A 24,302-nucleotide genomic window follows, 5' to 3' on the forward strand; every position below is an offset into this window, starting at 1 on the left:
ATAGGGTTTATGCAGCATTTTAAAATAACTGAAATAAATTGGTTGTTCATGCCTCTTCTTTTCACTTCCTTTCTTTAGTTAATTGTATTCTGCAGCTTGTAAACTTATCTTTAATCCATCAGTGAATGTTGTTAGTTTGACACTGACTTTTTATAACATAAAGTATTGGATTGATCCCTTGTGTATATTTATTGAACCCAAAGTTATTTCCACTAAAAATTTAAGAAAGTAAGTAGTTAAAACTTAAAATTTTATTTTTAAGATGTCTTGTCCTCTCTGGTTGAATTCAAATTATAGAGGCAATAAATTATAAGCTACATCCATAATTACATATATGTATATGTGCCTAGGTACCTACATGTGAACAAAAGAAAAAAAATTTAAGTGCTTACTGTACACCAAGCACTGTGCTAAACAGTGGAGAGATAAATGCAAAATCAAAGACAGATCGTGCCTCTAAGAAGCTTATGTTTTAATGAAGACTGACATGAGGAGGAGCCAAGTCTACAACTCAAATGGCACAGCTAGGGAATGGCTTTTGGTTTGGAAAGTTTCTGGATGAGTCAAGGCGACCCTAAAAGAGTAGACTGACCCACTCCTTCCAGAAACAAGGACGAAGGAGGAAGGGGCTGCTCATAGCCAGGTGGTTGAAAAGTTGAATAAAGAGTGAAGTGAAGCCTGGCTGAAGGGCGCTGAAGACCAAGGATTCAAAGGAGATGCTCTGCCTCCTGCAGAGCAGGACCTGCCTCCTGGACCTTGATGGAATCCAGGGATTCTGAAAAGTGGAAGTGAGGAAACAGTGAACTACAGTGTAGCAAGGGAGACAATCTGTATTCAATGTCTAGATATAAGTAGATATGACCAGGCCATCCTAGACTGGGGGAGGAAGTACTTGGTAAAGTAGGAGAGGTGGACAAGAGCCAGACTAGAGGACATTATATTTGATCCTAAAGGCAAGAGGGAAGCCACGGAGCTTCTCAAGCCGAGGGATGAGCTTTAGGACTAGCCCTTTGGTGGCTGGTGGTGTATCCTTTGAAGAGCATTAAGACGGGAAGCAGGCAGCGAGGGTAAGCCAGCCAAAAACACTAAGTTTGGTTCAGGAAAAGCCCAGCTCAAATGTTTATCAGCTGGGTGACTCAGGAAGTCACAGAACTGTTCTTTGCCTCGGTTTCCTCAACTGCAAAATGGGGATAATAGCATCTTCCTCACAAGGTCATGTGAAACAAAATGAATTATTATTGAAAAATTGCTTAGCACAGTGCTAGCACATGGACATTATGAAAATGCTAGAGGGGCAGCTAGGTGGCACAGTGGACAGAGCATTGACCCTGGAGTCAGGACAACCTGAGTTCAAATCTTGGCCTCAGACACTTAATAATTGCCTAGTTGTTGACCTTGGGCAAGTCACTCTTTTTTTTAAAAAATGTTTTATTATTTTATTTAAGGCAATGGAGTTATGTGACTTGCCCAAGGCCACATAGCTAGGCAATTATTAAGTGCTGGTGCTCTATCACTACCTAGCTGCCCCAGCCAAGTCATTCTTAACCCCATTCCTTAAATAAATAAAAGAAAAAAGAAAATGCTAGCTATGATAATATATTTCTACAAATTATTATTAATCAACTAATTAGAGGATTATTATAATAGGAAATAAGTGAAAAAGTCTTGATGGTTGGGCCATAGTATTAAAAAAGGGAACAGATATAAGCTATTTTATGGAGATACTATTGACAAATCTGGCAACTTGTTTGTATGTGAGGGATAAGAGAGAAGGATGACTCAAGGATTATGCCAACACTGTGAACCTGGGTGACTTGAAAGATGGTGATAGTCTAAGCAGATATCAGGATATTCTAAAGAAGGGTGGGTTTACAAATAAAGACCAATTTGGGGCATGTTGGATTCAAAATTTGATATCATACTTTTTAGAAAGATAGTCAAATTCTTTTTCAATTTAATCAAACACCCCTTAGTTTTATCTATTTATGCAATCATGTTTTTAAATTATGACTTTTAACATGAGTATACCTGTTTACCTAATTGTGATTTTTGTCCTGATTTTCTTTATCTAGCAAATAAGTTTGAATTAGAAAATTTGTAAGGGTTCTTTGAGTTTAAAATTCTGATTCTTTTTTTTTTAATTTTTGTAAGGCACTGGGTAAATAACTTGCCCCAAGTCACATAGTTAAGTAAGAATTATGTGTGTATCTGAGGTTGGATTTGAACTTGAGTCCTCCTGATTCCAAGGCCACTGTTCTATCCAGTACTACACTTAGCTGCCCCAAAATTCTGTGATTCTTATATATATAATAATAACTCAATCATTTTTATTTACCTTTAGTTACTTTCACGTAATACATAAAAATAGCACTATTCAGGGTTTTGGGTTCAGGGAATAGATCCAGGGAATTGGACTCAAATTACTACTCTGTTGTTTACTTTCTCTGTGACCTCAGGCAAATCACTCAACTTCCCTTTGTCGCAGTTTCTTTATCTGTAAAACCAAAGACTATAGAGCCTCTGAAGTCCTTTTCAGCTCTAGCCCTGTGATCTACATCCTATGATCCATGTCTGTTTTGACCCAGCCATTAAGTCAATGACCCTACTTATTTCTTAGAAAACTAATTAATTAAACAAATTTTTGTTTTGTTGTAGTGAAAGTATACAATTATCCTGTTTTAAGACTTATTACTAACAGAAATGCCTTCCTATCAAACACAGTACAATGAAATTCTACATAAGAGAAGACAATATCAGAGAATCTCAGACTCTGAGTTGGGAAGGCCTCCAACTCATACTTAAAACAATAACCCTTCTATAACCCTATCCAACCAGTAGTTATTCTACCTTCACTTCAAAATCTCCAGTGATTGTGAACTTTCTGCCTCCTGTCACCTCATTCTGCTTTTGCACAATTCTAATTATTAGGGAGTTTTTCATTATAACAAGCCAAGATTTTCCTTTCTACAACTTCTACTCTCTACTTCTAGTTCTTCCTCATGGGGCCTGGGAGCAGAGATCTGATTTCTCTTCTTTACTTGAAGACAATGATCCAAGGTCCCCTAAGAAGACAAAGGAGTGTGTTTGTTAGCTTGTGTAACTTGATAGCAATAGTACTTCAGTTGAAATTGTTTCTATATTTCACTTTTTAAAATCCCACTTTGTAAATTGATGTTTTTAAAATATTTTTCGATTAGTGCTCTGTGGTCTTGTGTTCTGCATACATGTGAGCCATATATTTTAGTCATCTGTTCAGTACTTATGATTTAAAGATATAAATTGAATTCTGAATTTTTAAAAGTAGCCAGTCTTTGTCGTATCTCATGCAGACCAGTTTCACTCCTTGAGCAAATGTATGTTAGGTCTGGTAATATGATGTGATTTTATTTTAGATAAAATAATTAATACTAAAATTTTACTTTTTTTGTTTAGGAATTGAGAAAATCAAAGAGGTCCTGTGAACAAGATAGAGAGTGGTTAACAAACATTAATAAAATCCTTGAAGGACAGGTATTTCTAATTTTTGTACTTCTTATATTAAAAGAATAATTCAAATCCTTCTTTTATTTAACAAGGTATCTCTTATCTTTTTAATATTCTTAACATCTTCATATTATTCAGTTGTATTAGGTAAAAAAAATATTATGCCAACAAGAAGGAAGATTAACCCTATTTGTATTTGCTAACTTAACATATGAAGCAAATGTCTGGGGAAAATCAAAGTAAGTCTTGACAAATATATTAATTAAATTATTGGGTTGATCTATATGTTTGGTAGATTGAAAAGGATCCATTTCTTAGTTAGACCTCCTAGGACAAGAGAATCTTTATTATGTATCTTTAAAGTTAGTAGTTGATATGGACACCTGAGGAGTTCATGGGTCTCAGTGACCTTTTACTATGGACCTGTTTCCAGTCAATTCATGTTTTCCTCACAGCCAGACAGCTGTTTATTACTGTGTCTTCCCGCATTCTCTACAATATTTTCTACTGAGACCTCGAGCAGCTTGTTAGTGGGAAGTAAATATTGATTTGGCATCCTGTCAATGCAGAAAGAATGAAAAAATTTCCACCAGAGGCCCCTCAAACATTTTCCTATCGACATTTTCTGGGCAGAGTGGAAAGCTGCATAGAGGATGACAAGGCTGAGACTACTTGAAATCCCTGAGGGGTCTATTGAGACTGCTGCTGTGACCTGTGTGATACTTTTTCTTCCCTTTCAAGTATTTTTTTAATACACACACAGTCTGCTGGGATGTGCCCCTCTTGTAAGTGATCAAGGGCAGTTTATTGGCAGGTGAGAGCCCTGCTTTTCTAGTCATAGACAGCCTCTGTTTTGACATCACTCACAACATGTAATGTATTCTAAAACTTTTCCTTATAGTTCCTGCTCCTATCTTGATTTTTGTATTACAAGGCCATGAAAGAAGAAAGTAGTTAAAATACACAAGCTGAAGAATTTTAATTATTTTAATTTACAAATTGATTATGCAATTATTTTACAAATATTTCTATTTTTATAATGCCAAATATTATAAATAACTTATAGAAAATAAATTGTTTTTAATTGTTTGCAATATGCTATTGGTTGGCCTGGTTTGAGTAATATCAAGAATTAGTAAAACATGATACATGGTAGCATTTATGTTTATAATATTATTTTTATAAACACAATCAGTTGCATTAAATAATACTTGATCTTACTGCGGATATGTTATTTAAACAGACAGCATGGAGTGGTGGAAACAACATTGTATTGGTATCCTGAGCTGTAAGTTCTAGTCATGCTTTTACCGTATGCTCCCATCTGACCTTTTGAAAATCATATTTAACATCTCTTAATCTCAGCTTCCTGGGAGCTAATACTTTTGCACCACATCCAAAGGTGTTATGAGAATCGATAGTGTTTATACAGTGCTTTGTTAAACTATGCAGTTACATAGATGTATATATATGTGTGTGTGTATATAGACGGACAGATAGATAGATATACAGATAGATCGATAGATACACACGACCATATGTATAGATATGTTTAAATATTAAATGGCAGGTTCTCTGGATAACAGGAGAAAGAGAATTGAGTTGGAGTCCAGGGTCCAAAGTTCACATCCCAGCTATGTTACTTAGGTTTTCTGGGCCTCACTTTCCTTCCCTGTAAAACTGGAATGATGATCTCTCAGATCCTTCCCCATTCTAAATCATTCTAAAAACATTCATGTTTTTCAGTTCTCTAGTAGTGATTTAGAAATGGTGATATCTACTTCTGATTTTCTTACTAGGGCAGTAAATAAAAAAGAATTGTATAACATTTAAAAATAATTTTACTCTTGTTAGTATGAATTCTTTCCATTTTGGAATTCTAAAAAAATAAATTACGATTGAAACATTAAATCTAAGTATTACTCTTTTTCTAAATTCTAATGACATTAGAAAATAACTTTCTTGCATGATATACATATTATATATATATATGTATGTATGTATATACACACAGACACATACTTCATATACATGTATAAACTTGAGTTCATCCATTTTCAGGCTGCTTAGTCTGTCCAGAAAATACCCTATTGAAAATTGCATCAGACCACTTAATACTCCAGCTTGATATAGGGTCTTTTTGTGCCACTGAGCCTGGACTCTGGAATATAATTGCCCAGCAGTATTGATTTAATTGCCTCGGTTTATTTGTGGACTCCTAATTATTGACTGGAGGTAAATTTAATGGAGCAGCCTTTATGAACACTGGGAAACCGCTGTTGTTGCTGTTATACATAATGAACTGCATCATATCCCTTTAGATCATTTTTCAAGCTAATTTTATTCCACTGTGATAGTAAGATAACATTTAAAAAGTCAAAGACTTTTTATTTTATTACTGACATAGGTGGTTTTTCTAATGTGTTAGATTTGGGGAGGGGGAGTGAAGTGGGGATATAGGCTTCAGAGTTTTCATTTGAATGCCACTTCATAATTATACCCAAGAGGAAAATCTATAAACTATAACATATCTCAGTTTCACTAGACTTCTCTTTCTACTCCTGAGTTTGTGTTTATCCAGTTTTAGAAAAGATCTCTTTTCACACCAATTTTTCTGAACCTTTAGTTCAGCTCTAGAATTTCAAGAAATTAAGAGTTACAATCACATACCTGTCATTTAGTTTATGGCTCTTTGCCAGACACAGTTCTCATACCAGCATTTATGTAATTGTCAATCTATGGGAAAAAAGTATGCTCATTGTCTAAAATAATGTGGAAGTTAATTAGTTACTGGAAAATACCTAAAATATTATTGAAACATTGAAGTAAAATTGTCATTGATGTCATTTTGATTCTGTTTATAGCAGCAGAATAATGCAAAATATAGAGTAATTGTTTTGCCAGAATAAAAATCTGCTATCAAAGAAAAATATTTCAAAATGAATTATAGTTCACTTTCTAAATTTATCATATACTTGAAAAATCCTTCAATTAGCTTTATACCTTATGGTTTAAAAAGGGCACGGTGCTGGATATTGATTTGGTCTTGGGTGTTACTTTTCATTATGAAGTTTGAGTATGAGTCCATTTATATAATTCTAACTATATATAAGGTGTTTTTCTTTGTGTGTGTTTGTGTGTGTGTGTGTGTGTGTGTGTGTATTCACTTCAGTGACTATGTACATTTGAAATTAGGAAATTATTCTACTTTTTTGTTCAGTGCTTTAGCACACATTAAAATAAAACTGAACAGTTCTGTAATGTGACTAGTATGAGATCTGAAACGAAAAAGTCTTATATTTACAATTGATACAGAAGATACAGGTTCCTTAACTAAAATAAAATTAATGTCAGCTTGGTATAATTTTGATTTCTTTAATTTTATACTGTCATGGATGGGTTTTTTCATATTTCATAAACAAAATATTTGGGTGCAAGATCAGTATTTAATTAAAAATTTCTATTTCACCCTTCGCTTTTTTCACCTAATCATATCCTAACTTTAAATACTTCATGAATTTTGTTTTGAAATTTATTATGCTATATGTAAATGTCTTTATGATTTTTTAGAAGCATGGACTTGTTTAACAAATTAACACAATCCATTGTTCATATCTGGTTCATTATAAGTAAACCTACATTAAAGATGGTTACTAAAATTATATTGATGTTTCTTCTATATTGAGAATTTGGTATTCAAAACAGGATCATCATACTTGGTTCTTCATTGGGATCTTGGTTATTTTCTTTCTTTTCTCCTCAAACTTCCTCCATAAAGTTCATTAGTATATAAGATAATTTGTGTTTTCAAAAAAATTTATCTGAAGACAAGTTATTACTGTCTTCTTCTGAGACAGATCCCATCCCAGCTCCCTTTTCACTTTCAGGGAGCTATTAAAGTTCACATGACAAGTGTAATGATTTAAGGAGGCTAAGGAAAAATAAAAGAAATCAAATCCAAGAGGGATAGAGGATCTTTCAGTCAGGTGCTTCATGGTACGAATTATGCCAAGTGTAAATAGGAACAGAACCAACAAACAAAGCAGAAGCTGGTATTCCTGGGACATCTGCAGATAACTGAGCTATTTCAAGAGAGCTCAGCAGCTAGGAGGATGGAAAGTGATGACTTTTTTTCCCCTCTGTTAAAATATTTTTTAAAATTTATTTATTTTTGAATTTTACAATTTTCCCCAATCTCACTTTCCTCCCCTCACCCCCCACAAACAGCAGTTTGTTAGTCTTTACATTGTTTCCGTGCTATACATTGATCAAAACTGAATATGTTGTGCAGTGGATAAAGCACCACCCCTGGAGTCAGGAGTACCTGGGTTTAAATCTGGTCTCAGACACTTAATAATTGCCTAGCTATGTGGCCTTGGGCAAGCCACTTAACCCCATTTGCCTTGAAAAAAACTAAAACAAAAAACAAAAAAACTGAATATGTTGAGTGAGAAATCATATCCTTAAGAAAAAATTAAGAGATAGCGAGATTGCATAATAAGATAACTTTGGTCTTTGGTACTTGTTCAAACTCTACAGTTCTTTCCCTGGATACAGGTAGTATTCTCCATTGCAGATACCACAAAATTGTCCCTGATTGTTGCACTGATGAAACGAGCAAGTCCATTAAGATTGATCATCACTCCCATGTTGCTGTTAGGATGTACAATGTTCTGGTTCTGCTCATCTTGCTTAGCATCAATTCATGCAAATCCTTCTATACTTCTCTGAATTCCCATTCCTCCTGGTTTCTAATAGAACAATAATGTTCCATAATGTACATATACCACAGTTTTTTCAGCCATTCCCCAATTGATGGACATTCACTCATGGAATGCCATATCTCTGTGCTTTTTGATCCTTTCTGTTAACTGAAGCAACTAGTGTGCCTTCCTTGTTTTGTAGCAGATCTAGCCCCAAAAGTCAAAGTATAAACAAAAGTCTGAAGACAAAAGCCAACAACAGCCACCAGAGACAGTTCATAGAACCTAAGCACGACATCATTCTTCATTTTGTTCAACATCTCCCAGTTCTCCCAGTATCCACCTATGTTTGCTCAAACATATTTTTGGTCCATTGGCAATTGATTTCAGAAGAAAAAGCAGTCATGTTTTCAGTCATATTAGTAATTTCATATCTGATATTTTCCCACAGTCTCTAAATATACATATTTATATAAACTGAAATCAGATAGGCCTATTTGTCATATGGAAAACAATGAAAAATTGCCCCAATAATTCTTGTATTAACATTACTACCGTGCCTTTTTTGTTTTTACTCTAAGATGTCTTCTGGCAGCTCAGTAACAGCTAAGGGTAAAGGAGAATTTGAAGTGTCTTCCCTTGAATCCAGAATGCCCAGTAACTGCCTTCTGTACTCTGGGAATGTCCACATTCTGCTTAAGATTCAAAGTAGAGTGGGTGCCTAGGTGGCACAGTGGATAGGGCACTGGCCCTGAAGTCAGGAGTACAAGAATTCAAATCTGGTCTCAGACACTTAATAATTACCTAGCTGTGTGGTCTTGGGCAAGTCACTTTACCCCATTGCCTTGAAAAAACCTAATAAAAAATTTTAAAAAAAGATTCAAAGTAGAGGAAAGACTGGACAGCTTCCTCAATCTTCTAGGATTGTCTTTTACAATATGCCTTTATTGTATTTGAAAGTTTGTGATCCAAAACCTTAAATATATTTATATTCAAGTATATTAAAATATTGTTCTCTTTTTTAGACTAATTAATAATTATACTATGACAAGGCCTTAAGTATACCTTTGCATGGTTGTACATAAAAATTATTAAATATATTATATATTTATACATCAGATATAATGTGAAAATCTGAGGGGAGAGTTTAAACTTAAGAGGAAAAAATTTTCAAGAATGGAATAGAAAGGCATTCTTAAGCACTTAATATATACCAAACACTTTGCTAAGTACTAGGGATACAAATAGAAAAGTGACAGATCCTAGTAAAGTAAGTCTGCTAGTATGGCTTCTTCTGTCAGGAGTTTTAATAGCACTAGTTTATAAAGATTTCTTGAGATATATTTATCCCATTTTAGTGGGAAAAAAAACTGAAGGAACCTAAACAGCATTAATTGCATGTAATAAACAAGTAAATTTTAAATCATTCTTAACTCTACCTTGAAGAAAATTTAGCAAGACTTCTACTGGACTTTTTGTAAACCCTTTATTGAAATTAATTGATATGGGTACTCTTTCCAAAGGTAGCTTAAACTATCCTTGCCTTCTCATACTGTTAAACTCTTGACCTTTTCTCCTACAGACCTCCGCAAGGGATCCACCCAATGTTCTGGGTACTTTCTTTAGATTTCTTTTCTAGAGAGGATACTATTGCTATAAGTTATCAATTGTGGTTTCTATGTGACTAGGTCACATGACCAGATATAGGACCAGGTTTTATATCTGTCTGATAGCATCCTTTCTTGCTACAATTCAACAAAAATCATTTTCTTGCTATGATTCAACAAAAAATCATGATAAAAGGATAACTTTGCAGTTCTGTTGTATCCTATTCACACTCACCTTCTGTCTGTCTATTGCTCTTTGAGTAACCCTACCTAAAAATAGTAAAATTCCATTTCTCTAAAAATACCCAAGGATTCATATTTCTCATAATTTGACATTCTCTCTAAAATGGATTTAACTATTTCAAATTAGTACAATAAAATTCTAAGGGCAACTAGAGACATTTTTTAAGTTTGTACTTTTGCTCTATTACTAGAAATAATCTAGTTAAGCATATTTGAATTTGAATTATGTCTGTTCATTTATTTAACTATGGGTTTATTCAAGTAAACGAGTTTACTTTTATATTCCAATACCTGTTGCCTTTCCAGTAGTGTTTAGTGAAGCTTTTTATTTTTTTTCTCTAAAAATGATTTTCTACTTTTGAATTTTCCACAACTAAAACTATATTCTTTGTAATCACCAGAGGCAACTCTAGATATAGGATTACAAAATTAAAGGATTATATTCCCATTTAAGAAAATATTATTGAATTACATTTCAAAACAATATTGAAGTCATCTCTTTGGTCAGTCAAACTTTCACTTTTTTCAGTTATGTCAGTAATGCTTTCATATCAGTTCTTGACTAGAACTAGTTCTTTAAGAATCAGCTATGTCTCTGCTTTTTCATCTTTTCTGCTAACTAGTAATAATAAAAATAAATACAGTAATTCAAATATCCTTGGGATTTTTAAAGTTACACAAATACTTTTCCTCCCAACAATCCTATGAGGTAAGTAGTGTAATTTTTTAAAATGTATTTCAATTATTGAATATATCTTCTTTGGAAATTTTCACAGAATCACTGAACTTCACAGTTCAAAAGGAGTCTCTTGAGGGTATGGTCCTCCCATTTCTGAAAAAGAATTCCTTTCCTCTGCTACATACTCAACAAGCTATTTTCTTGAAGACTCTTAAAAACAGGGAACCCAATCTATACTACAAATGCCATTGCACTTTAAAATGATTTTAGGATAACTCTGTCAGTGTTCCTAGTTTTCTTAGTTCTGTACTGTATAGCCAAGCAAAACAATATTAATTGCTCTTGCACATGACAACTGTACTTAGAATCACAGTTTTTTAGAGTCTATCAAATCTAGAGATCCTCATCCTTTTTATGCCTCTTTGGCAGAATAGTGAGGTCTATAGACCCCTTCTTAGAATAATATTTTTAAATATATAAAAATTTGAATTGAAATTATTTTTGATTTCTGAGTTTAGATTACTCAGGCTATCCATAGAACCTTTTGGGGGAGTGCTGTATCTCAGTTTAATAACCCCAGTTTAATCCAAGCCATATACTAAAGGATTTTATTACTACCTGATAAGATAATACCCTGATAAGTTGTCATCTAACTACTGCTTAGTAGGAAAACCCACTACCTATCAAGGAAGACCATTTTATTTCTTGATAGCTCTAATTGTTAGGGAGTTTTTCCCTTAATATCAAATCTGAATTTGCCTTCAGAAACTTTCTTTTAGGCCAAACAAAACAAATTTACTCCCTTTTCCACAATTTCAAATATTTGAATGCAGTTATAATTTGTCCCCAAGACTTCTCTTCCTCAAGCTAAAAATTACCAGCTCCTTCAGCCAATTCTTATGTAATAAAGGGACTGTTATTGAGCTTATGGTCCACTAAGAACATCTCATCTATTTTTTTTCTGACAATGTATCTAAGCATACCTCTCCATCTTCAACTTGCGAAGTTAATTTTTTTTGAGCACAAGTATAAGACTACATTTGTCTCTGTTTAATTTTATCTTGATATTTTCATTCCAGTGCTTTAACCTGTCAAGATGGGGGGGTTTTGTATCTAATACATTAGCTGTCCTTCTCAACTCTGTGGCATCTGTGCTATTGCTAAGTATGCCATCTGTGCCTTTATCCAAGTCACTGGTAAAAATAATGAAGTTGTACAAGACCAAAAACAGATTCTGTCTTGCATATTTATGTGTTTAAAGTATTAATTGGATTGCCGAGTATACTCAGCTTGCTTGTATATTTGCATCAGTCTCTTCAAATATATAATTAAGACCAGGTTCCTCACTTGAGTAGATCTACCCATCACCCATTATGGTGATCATCTATTTCATTTCCCAAATTCCTTTTGAGACTTATACAATAGTACTTTTTAGGGATAAAAACATTGAAGCTCCCTGTACTCTAGAACAAATTCTTTTTCTTTCCTGATCTTTTAAAATGCAGTAAAATTCTCAAATCTTCAGCATAACTTAAAGATGCTTCCTTTTTGCCTGAAAAGATTCTGATATTTCAGTGTCTCTATCTTTATCCTATCAATTTTTGGTAATAACTAAACTGGGCATACCCTTGCAGAAGTATCATCTCTATTATAAAGTAAAAAAAGAGAGTACTTGATGCTATTACTAATTATTTCATTTTAATTCCTGAAAAACAGAAACTGTTTTGTATTGTAACAACAGGAAGTCGTGAGTATAAAAGAAGACAGAACCCTATGACAAAGATGGTTTCCTGATATGTATGCTACTATAAGAGTCTCAGTATTTCATAGCAATATGATGTATTAGATTAGAATAAACCAGATGCTGCTCCTAAGTTTTTCCATAATGGTAAAAGTACTGTGTTTTGAATCTTAGCTTATACAGTATATCAGATCAGAACATGTAACCAAAAATGTAATATTTTCCTTTTATTTCAAAATTAGAAATCTCTATACTTCAACTATTGTTATATAAAGGGTGATCATTAAAAGAAATGTACTCTTTCAGTTCCTTAATTTACAGAACAAAGAGCAGCATTAGTAGGCTTAGATGAAAGCTAGGTACAATAAATATTGTACCAAGTCAAATGGAATGGAAATCTTTTCTATTTATAAATTGTTCCCAATATCTCATTATATCCAGTGTTATCATACTGAATGAAATTATCAGTGTGACCACTTTTGTTTTTGGCCTTGTCAAAATGGTATCCTTGCTAATCTATGATTTCTTTTAAAAAGTCTGCACAGTTAATATGAATAGTTTTAGTCCATCAAAGTTTATAGATGTTTAATGATGCAACCACAACTTTTTAACTTAATCAATGCACAGATACACTAGTGCACTTGGTATATCTGGGGACTGAACTAGCCAATCTGGAAAAAAATTTGGAATTTTGTCCAAAACACTACCAAACAGTAGAAGTATCAGCACTACCTAATTTTATTATAACCCAAATAAATAAAATAGGAAAAATATATATACAAATATTTATAGTATCTGTTTTCATGGTACCCAAAATAGGAAACAAAAAGATTTGACTATGAATTGGGGAATGGCTAAATGGATTATTAGAATATTATTATGTCATAAGCAAAAATGAAATATGCAATTTTTATTAACATTTTATTTGTTTTCCAATTATATACAATAGTAGTATCTACCTTTCATTTTTTTGTAAGGTTTTGAATTTTACAGTTTCCCCCCCCATAGAAGGCTGTTTGATAGTCTTTACATTATTTCCATGCTATACATTGATCAAAATTGAATGTTATAAAAGTAAAAATAAACTCCCCCCCCCCCCAGAAGATGAGAAACCTCAAGAATAGAGAGAGAGAAAAAAAATGTACTTCAGTTTGTGTTCAGATTCCAATGGCTCTGTCTCTGGGGTGAGTTGCCTTCTTTATCATAAGTCCACCAGAGAAGTTGCTTCAATATTTTCCCCACAGTTACTATTACTAGCTGTAACTCCATTCAATTCCTCCACACTCTCATTTACTCTCTTCTCTCTCTCCTTTCATCTTGGCCCTGTCCAAAAGTGTGTTGTATCTGAGTACCCTCTCCTATGATCTTCCCTCTCTTCTATCACCTATTCCCCCCCCTTCCCTCCCCCCATTCCCCCTTATCCCATCCCTTTCTTCTCATTTTTCTCTAGAGTAAGATAGATTTCCTCACCATATTAAATGTGTATGTTATGAAATATACAGTTTAAACTCAGGTCCTCCTGACTCCAGGGTCAGTGCTGAATCTACTGTGTCACCTAGCTGCCCCTGAAATATACAATTTAAGAAAAAATTGGGAAGACCATCAGATGCAGAGTGAAATGAGTACAACGATAACAATTTATACAATGATAACATCATTATGGAGTAAAACATCTCTAAGGTGAAATCAAGATATATGAGTAGCAAAAATAAAAAAGAACAGGGAGTTCCACCCTGCCAAAAAATATAAAACAAAACTTCTCCAAACAGAACTAGAAAATATTCCACTCTGAATCCTGATGAGATAATATAAGAAAAGAGCTAGTGAGTCATTTTTTTTCTAGCCAAGATCAGCATAGGCAATACACCAAAGGGTCTTCAAATACTGAGGATGACTGGATGACTGACCAGGAACCTGCCATAGTCAGGGCATTTCAAGACAAAAAAAAAGAAATGGATGGGGGGGGGCGAGAATAAAGGTCTTTTAACCCATATAAGGATATGTTGTGCAGCGTTTTTTTTTTTGAGCCAAGTCTCAGAAAGATAGAGATGATAGAGGAAACGTGTGCCAAATGATGGCGTTCCAGGGTGATAAGCCACAGACCTGGATTGGGTATCAATAGAGGAGCAATTTCAGAAGCAAGCTCTAGCAGCCTGACTTGACCCCCCCCCCCCCAGCACCAGAAGCAGAGCAGAGTCTCAGTTCTAACTTCTAAGCCAAACTAAAGTCTTCAGAGGAATAAAATTCCAGATGAATGAAGAACTTACAGTTCTATCACTCTGAACCAGTAAAGATTTCTGGCAACTGACTTGACACTGGTTGACCCCAACAGCAATCTACAGCTACCCAGACTCAAAGAAGGGTCAGGAACTCACAGAATTCAGAATGAGGAAAGTGATCAGTCCTGCCCTGAATCAGCCTATTTTAGGAGAACTGATACTTCAGACACCCAGTTTGAGCTATCCTTGATATAATACCCAGTACCCCAAGAAAGCAGCTAAAGCATCAATTCCAAAATTAGGAAATAAGTTGAAATGATGAATACAGAATGACACCTTAAAAAGTATGACTTACTCATCTTGTCATCTCTTATACTTTTTGTTTCTTCCTTAAGGATGTGATTTCTCTCTCATCACACTCAATTTGGATCAATGTACAACATGGAAAAATTGTAAAACTCAAATAAAACCTTTAAAAATAAGTAGGACTTAAAATCATTCTCAAGAAAAACTCAGAGGAAAAAATAGGATGGGCAAAAACTAGAATTCTTAGAAGAGATAAGGCAATTTTTTTGAGTTAAGATTTTTTATAAATGAAATTAGCATGATAGAATAAAAATTAGAAAAGAAATAAGATCTATAGAAAAAAAGAATTGGAATGGATATTAACAAGTTAGCACAAGAGGCACAAAATCTTGCCCAAACAATAAAATCTGAAAATTAGAATGGACCAAATGAAAGTGAATGACTCAACAAGAAATATTAAAGTTAAAAGATAGAAAAAGAAGAAAATATAAGACATCTTATAGCAAAACAAATCAAGGGGGAAAGGATTTGAGAATGATTGGTCTACTGAAAATTATCACTAAAAAGAAAAGATCCTAGTCATAATATTTTAAAATATAATAACGTAAAAATAATTTTTAATATTTCTTTTAGTTTTGAGTTTCAAATTCTCTCACTTCTTCCCTCTTCTCTCACCTCATTGATAAGGGAAGCAATCTGATATAAGTTATATATGTGCTGTCATGCAAAGCATATTTCCATAATAATTTTTTTGTAAAAAGAAAAATCAAGACTATAACACCCCCAAGAAAAGTAAAGTTGTAAAAGGTATGCTTCAATCTACATTCAGACTTCATCAGTCTTATTTCTTTTCTAAATGTTTCCTCCATGTCTCTTGTTTGAATTTTAAAATCCTTTTTGAACTCTTTTAGGAATTTCATTTTTATTTTTTACCTAAGACCAATTTTCTTTGTGACTTTGAGCTGCTTTGACTTTGCTGACTTTTGCATTTATGTTTTGATTTTCCCCGTAACTGTAGTAATTTGCTTTGGTCAGTTTTTTTTTTTTTTTGCTGTTTGCTTATTTTTTCTACCTATTTGTTGACTATTCACTTTTTTGTAAAATTTGAGTTCTGCTCCCAAGGTAAAGGAGGCTATGTCCTAAATTTCAGATTTTTCAAACTGCTATTATTTAGTGCTAGTTCTTAGTTTTCAGCTCTTTCATGGACATATGATCTAGGGAAAGGTCTCTCCTGGACTGTACTCTGGTCTGTGAGTCCCCACATGCACTATTTTCCACCTTTCACTATGATCAAGACCCTCATAACCTTTCAACTGCATGCTCCAGTGTTTTAGTGCTCCTCCTCACCTTGGAGCTGTGACCTGGAGTCATATATAGACAATTCAACAGTGCCAGTGCCAGTGCCAGCAAAGGGTCCCCTGTAATTTTGTTCTGACACCCCCCCCAATTGTCTGTAAGCTGAGAGTTCCAGAATCCTCCACTGTCGATTCAATTCACCCCCAGGGTCTGCTGTGGGCTTGCCATGGCACTGTGTTCTACTCTTATCCCAGTAAGATAGACCTTTCCTGCCAACCCCCTAAGTTGTCTTGGACTGGAAAATTATTTCAGCTCATCCTTTTGTTGGTTCTGTTCCTAGAATTCATTTTGATGTATTATTTTAAAGATATTTCAGGGGAATTTGGGAGAGCATAGGTAAATCCCTGTTTTTACTCTACCATTTTGGCTCTATCTCTAGCTTTCAAGAAATCTTAAAAAACAAAACTACCCAGAAATCATAAAAATCAGTAGGCAATATGGAAATAGAATTTACCAGTTACCTTTTGAAAGAAACCCCAAAGCAAAAACATCTAGGAAATTTATAAACAATCCAGAACTTCTAAGTCAAAGAAAAAATACTGCAGACACCAAAAAGAAAGAATTCAACTTCTGATGAGACACAGTCAAGTCTACACATGATTTAAGAAGACAAAGAGTATGATACTAAAGAAGTCAAAAAGATGGGCTTATAGTCAAGAATAATTTTCCTAGCAAATAGAGTATAGTCTTACAGGGGAAAGTGTACCTTTAACATATTATTCCAAGTATTCCTGATGAAAATACCAAAGCTTCCTAGAAACAGGAATTAAGAGAAATATAAAAAAGTCAATAAGAACAGACAATCATAAGGTATTGAAAAGTGATCAAGTGTCCCTCTGAACCTTATCCTTATCAGCAAGAGCCACAGAGGAAGTCTAGACAAAGTTTGGAAATGGTATTGTTATATTATGATGATCTTAAAAGAAGTATAGAAAGAGATTGGAAGAGAAATGCACTGGGGAAAGGGGGAAAGAGAAAAGAAAGTTGGGGAAATTATCTCACGAAATCTGGTTGCACAAGTAAAAGTCTATATAGCAAGGAGCAGAGCAGGGAAAGCACTTGAATCTCTCTCACCGTAACTGGTCAAACACATACACACACACACACACACACACACACACACACACACACACACACACCTGCATGCATGCACAAACACATACAAACTGGGTACAGAAATACATTTCCAGACACTGGGAAATAGGAGTAAAAGGTGAGAAGAATGTATTAGGGATAATATTTAAGGAGAGATTAATTATGAGCAAAATAAACTATTAGATCATACAAAAATGTTTATAGTTCTTCTTGAGGTGGCAAAGAATAAGAGTCTAAGGTCCATCAATTGCAGAACAGTTGAACAAGTTGCAGCATATAAATGTGATAGAATACAATTGTGCTATAAAAATTGATGAAAGGAATGGTTTTTGAGAAACCTAGGAAGACTTGTATGAACTGATGCAGAGTGAAGTTAATAGAACCTGGAGAACAATTTATTAAAGACTTGGGAACTCTGATCAGTGTTATTAACCTACCACAGATCCAGATGTCTAATGATGAAAATCCTACCTACCTTTTGAAATATATATGTGTGTGTGTGTGTGTGTGTGTGTGTGTGTGTGTGTATAATATATAATACATGTATATGTATATCCACATATGACATAATACATATACAAATTTATGTATATATAATTATTTAAATTTAGTTTTCCAGTAACAAATTTTATGTTTTGAAAAATAATAATTTTAAGAGTTTTTAAAATTGCAATGTCAATAACAAAATAAGCCAAACCAAAAAAAAATTACTTGGGGGTAAACCCCTTTCAGAGAATTGTGTCTCTTCTCACCTGAGCTTCTTGATGCCATTTAGGTGCCATTTGTGATACTGGTTATAGATGGCATAGTTTTTACACTACGTTACTGCCTACACCATAAAGAGTGCTGTGAACCAGAAGACACAGAGAATAAGAGAGGAAAGTGGTATGACCTATTCTTGATGAAGTCATGTTGTGGTTTTGTGATTGCTACTTCCCTATCTAGTATCCAACAGCCATCATTTTAATGATCCATTCTAAAATTTTCTCATCTCTTGAAGTCAAGTTCTTATTAGTCTGTGGTGTACAAGTTCGGTTCTTTCCTTTATGTGAAAATTGGAAGAATATTTGCTTTTCTTCTACAATATTTTATATGATCTTTCAAATATTGCTAATAATGACTCATGCTGGTTTCTCTCTAACCTGAAAATATAGGTCATCTGGTTCAGATCATTTGAATTAATCAAATTTGCTATTACTTTCTTACTACCTTGTTATAAAGGCATCAACTTGTTCATTTTTGTTCTGTTATTTCTGATATAAATTTCAAACAATGAGTTGTGTAGTTTGGCTAGAATGCTAAATAAAAGAGAGTTGTATAGAATAAGTCTTCATTAGAATCAGACTATGAAGAACCTAAAAATTAGACTGAGAAGTTTACATTATAACCTATAGTCTAATAGTGAGCCACAAAATATCTTTGAGCAAGGGAGAAAACATATAAATATATGCAATAATAAAACATATACCAATTAAGCTATACTGTTGATGTTCAGTTATTTCAGTCTTGTCCAACTCTTTGTGATCTCATTTGGAGTTTTCTTGGCAAAGATAATGGAGTTATTTACCATATTATTTTCCTGTTCACTTTACAGATGAGGAACTGAGGCAAACAGTGCTAAGTAACTTGCTCAGGGTCACACCACTAGATAGTGTCTGAGGTCATAGTTTGAACGCAGGAAGCTGAGTCTTCTTGACTTCAACTGATACTCTATCCACTGTCCCACCTAAGCTGCCCCAATTAAGAAATTTAACCCAAATTCATTATATGAATTTATCTTGCTAGTTGTTTGAAGGATAGATATGGGACATGAGAGTAGAGATACCAATTATGAAGTTGTTATAATATTCCAGGCAAGAGCTATTTCTTCTCTGAGTTTATTTCTGTTGATGGCAAACTATACTCCAAGGCATTCTACTTAGTCATTTTTTATCTGTTCCCCTCTCTCACTTCCCACATCCAATATGTTGGCAAGTTCAAATTGATTTATACTTTACAATATATCTTGCAGGAATTTTTCCCTTTTTTTATCTAAACTATTATTATCCTAGTTCAGGTCCTCATCAACCTTTGTCTAGTGAGGAGAGGATGAATAAAAACACAGTGATTTTAAAATGTGGAGGATAAATGAGTAAGCTCACCATGAGTAATCTTAACTTTCTCAATAACATCAAAGATCTTTTTTTATATTTTGTTTTTGGTTTGGTTTTTTTTTTGGAGTAGGGGGTGGGAATGAAGAAGTTGGAAAAGGTTTGGAACAACTGCTATGGGGAATGTACCTGAATCAACCCATTGAATAAAAGGGTTGCCTGCAGCAGTAACAGCTGTTGTTCAGCATCATATTAAGTAGCTCCATACTCTCCTGCTGATAAGCTAATACTAAGGTTTTTTTCCTTCTGTTATGTCTGTATTGGAATAAGCTGAATGTATTATGGACAACAGCTGTCATCTTATTCCCATCTTGCTATTGAAGTTCAGAAAGAAAATTTTAAAACTAGTGATTTATTTTTTTTCTTTTATAGTTAACATTCTATAGACTGTTAGACAGAGGGATAAAATAGTTGTTTTTTGTAGTTGAATGAAAGTTATAAAATGGAAACTGCCCCCAATCCACCCACTCAAGACTCTGAAAGCATTTTTGGTGATAGCTCAGACAGAGAGATGGATAGGAGATATGTACCTTATCCTCTTCACATGTTATTTTGTTTTCTTATTCTGCATCTGTATTAGAAAGATTTTCAATCTACTCATATAAAATGATGAGTATTTTGTATCACAAAATCTATTAAAATACCATTTTCATTGTTTATGGATCAGTACTATATCTGGGCAATGATGGGAAATAACTCAGTCTCAGTTGAGTTCTGCTAAGTATTTTGAGGTCTATGCTATGAGAAACAATGTGATACAGTAACTACAGAACTAGCCTTGAAACCAGAAGATCCAAGTGTCACATCTGATATATATATATATATATATATATATATATATATATATATGCAATTTTCATCACCCTCCCATTTAAGTTTCCAGTGAACTAGGCAACTCTTAAAGTTGTAAGTTGCAGAGAGGGTGCTGGCCTGCAGGGGTAAAAAGGAGCCCCCCTCGCCCCCTGGAAATTCCCCATGTCAATGAAAACATAGATTCAGTCTATCTTTTGATATCTTTGGATCCCATTTTACTGTAGGGATTTGTTTCTATCAGTCTATGAAACCAGCCAGCAAACTTTTGAACTAAAATTCCTAGATACTAGGTTCATATGACTTTGGTTAAATATTTGACAGGTAGTTTGAAGTGATATGCTAAGCAGTTTCTTGCAGCATCAATGTTACTTAGCCAGGGCTCCTTAAGAAAAATCTTTTTGTAATTTCTCATGGCATTGACCTGGAGCTAAATAGTCATCATAAACCCCTCAAATTCCACAAAAAATATTCATGTGACCTGGCCAACTGTCCTATACTTCTTTGTCAGTATATTGTAAGTTTATTTCATGAATATGTCACCCATAGAGAATCTCGATTCTCCACCTAGAACTTCACTATTTCATAGTATGCTACTGTAAGTATATCATTTATATTTGACAAGTTCAATGGCATGTATCTTTGTCCTCCTTTACTATTCTTAAGCGACGCAATTTTTGCTTATTCCAGAAATGATTTTTCACCTGTTAATCATGTGGTCTGAGAATATTTGCTGATCCTTCCTTTTTAAAAGTCATAACTTTTCTATAACTGCTTTAGGTATTAAGTTCTATGTTTCATTAATATCATATTTTTGTTCTAAGATAATCTATTATGTTTCATTTTACAATTGCAAAAGCACACATTAAGACTGGTATTGTTCTAGAAGTGGATAAGAGAGTATATCTGAAAATGACTCTGATGTTAAAGTAAAAAGCATTAATAAAATATATTTCAAAAATTAGACCTCCATCCATATGTAATGGATATGGGAGCAATAATTCCTTGAAGTGGAGAATGAAAGAAATTACATCTTGGCATAGTAATTCTGTAATTGTATCTCATAATTCTTAGTTCAAGATTTAAAATTAGAGAGGTAGAAAAGTATAAATTTGGCTTTTGACAGTGTGTGATTATCAAGGCTCAGTTTTTGCATTATAGCTTCCTTATTATGCAATTTTTTGTGAAACTCTATTTAGGAGAGTATCATGAAAATTTCCCCAGCCTTGACTAGAAACTCAGGATATATTCAAAGTCAACATGATTCAATTATTGATTATTAAATTCTTTACTTGAGGGCACTGCATATCTCTTCTTTAAACATTTTATTTTCTGTACTCAGCAGATAGTATGGGCTAAAGATAATTCTATATTTTATTATGGTATAATTTGTTCCAGGCTAAAATTATTTTAAGGCAAAAAAGTCAAGTACATTTAAAACTATACTTTTAGAAATACTTTTTTGATTAAGAACAAAATAAAAATATTGTTAAATTAATTTCTTAAAATAAAGCATAATTTACTTTTCTACTTTGTTTTCTACTAGCATAGGAATCTCTATTTTACAATTTTCCCTGTTGCAGCTAGTTTTCATATTATAAAATATGTTTCCTATATCTTAGTCATGGATGTCATATCCAAGCTATCCTTCAAACATCTGCACACATCATTTATGTCTTAGTTTTATAGAGTGTGCATTTTTAAAGAGCCAAAATTTTTTAAATATAAGATATAAAATTGAGATTTTGGCCGTGGAATACCATTAACCACAGGTAGGGACCTGCAGGTGTTTGCATGAAAGAAGCCTTTGTGCAAAATAAGGGCCCTTTGTTCAGCAACAAAATTTAACCTTTTTTAAACTCTGGAAGTGAGGGGGAGAGAGAGACAGAGAGAGAGAGAGAGACAGAGACAGAGACAGAGACAGACAGAGACAGAGACACACACACAGAGACACACACAGAGACAGAGAGACAGACAGACACACACACACACACACACACACACACAGAGAGAGAGAGAGAGAGAGAGAGAGAGAGAGAGAGAGAGAGAGAGAAATTTTTAAGATACCAAAGTAGAAAAAGGTATGTGTATTTGTGTAACCAAATTGAATTTGGTTTCCATGGACTATCCCACTGTTGCCCACTTCTTTCCCTAAGATGGGAACTGGAGACTTATTCTCTTTTTCTTTTTTTAATGTTTTATTCATTTATTTCCCAATTACATGGCAAGACAGTTTACAACATTTATCCTTTTGCAAACTTTTGAGTTTCACATTTTTCTACCACCCTCTCTTTCTTCCCCCTTCCTGATGGCATTAAGAAATTTGATATAGATTGTACAATCATGTATTCTGCTGACAGTTAAGGTTACTAATTCTCTACTTCCCTCCAATCCTATCTTCCTCCTATTTGTATTTTTCTCTCTCCTTTCCCCTTATCCCTACTCACCAATGTTTTGCTTCTAAATAATAGTATTTTACTGGTTCTCATAATTTGCCCTCCCTTCTACCAGCCTTCTTCTTTTCTCTTCTCCCTTTCCTCTTTTACTTTATTTTACTTTTAATTTTAACTTTACCTTTACTTTTATTTTCCCCTTCCCTTTTATTAACCTCACCTTCTTTCTTTCCCCTTCCCCCACTACTTTCTTGTAGGGTAGGATAAATTCTAAACCCAATTGGGATTATATCTTACTATCTTTTTGAGCCAACTCTCTTGAGAATAAGATTCACTTACTACTCACATCTTCCTTTTTTTCCATAGGTCTTTTATTATTTATTTATTTTTATTTTATTTATTTATTTATTTATTATTTATTATCATTATGTGGTATTATTTATTCTCTAATGCCTACTTCTCCCAGTATAAATTTTTTTCATGTCTTAATTATTTTATACTTGCCTTATACCCATACCCTCTGTCAAAGTATTTTATCTGTTCTGATAGAAGTACAATTCTCAAGAGTTGATTGATCAATTATTAGCTTCATCACATCATAGTCACTTTATATTGACACTTTCTGTCCAAGTACCTTCCCTTACTGTTCCATTAGAAATACAATTCTCAAGACCCATAAGCATCATCAAATTTATACTCACACCCTCTTTCCAGCTACCCTCCCTTTAGCTGTCCTAAGTTTGATCATATCACATCATTTTCTGTTTATACCCTTGGTCTAAGTATGCTCCTTTCCACTGTCTAAAAAGGAAACCAATTCTCAAGAGTGAAAAGTATTGTCTTCCCATGTAGGGATATAGACAGACAATTTAGTCTTATTGACTAACATTTTTCTCCTTTTCTTTTACCTTTTTACTCATCTTTTGAGTCTTGTACTTAAAGATCAAATTTTCTGTTCAATTTTGTTCTTTTTTATCAGGTAAGTTTAAAAGTTCTCTAATTCACTGATAATTCGTCTTTTCCCCTGAAGTAATATGCTGAATTTTGCGGAGTAGTTGATGATTGATTGTAATCTAAATCTCCTTTGCTCTCCAGAATATCATATTCTAGACATTTGTATCTTTTAATGTTGAAACTGATTAAGACCTGCATATTCCTGATTTTTGGTCCTGCTTCTTTTTAGCTGCTTGCAGTAGTTTCTTCTTTAGCTGATGAAGTTTGGCTACAATATTCTTTGGAGTTTTTCTAGGATATTAGGACAATTTCTTGATAATTTCCTGCAAGATATTTTCCAGGCTTTTTTTGATCATGACTTTCAGGTAGACCAATACTTTGTAAATTATCTCTTCTGGATCTATTTTCCAGATCAGTCATTATTTTCTAAAAGGTACTTTATATTTTCTTCTTTTTTTCAGTATTTTGATTTGATGGAATCTTGGTGTCTCATAGAGGCATTAAGTTTCTATTTGTCCAATTCTAATTTTTAGGGTTTCATTTTCTTCATTTATTTTTTGTAT

General features: G+C 33.6%; 1 protein-coding gene across 2 annotated transcripts in view; it reads left to right on the top strand.

Moving 5' to 3' along the window:
• CNTLN (centlein) overlaps positions 1-24,302 on the top strand; it is a 585,894-nt gene that overhangs the window by 541,735 nt on the left and 19,857 nt on the right. For both annotated transcript variants that reach the window (XM_074197564.1, XM_074197563.1), the window contains exon 25: positions 3,433-3,510. In XM_074197564.1, the coding sequence (XP_074053665.1) occupies positions 3,433-3,510 (78 nt within the window). The remainder of the gene's footprint in view (positions 1-3,432; positions 3,511-24,302) is intronic.

Source organism: Macrotis lagotis, chromosome 8 (genome assembly GCF_037893015.1).
Source record: "Macrotis lagotis isolate mMagLag1 chromosome 8, bilby.v1.9.chrom.fasta, whole genome shotgun sequence".
NCBI lineage: Eukaryota > Metazoa > Chordata > Mammalia > Peramelemorphia > Peramelidae > Macrotis > Macrotis lagotis.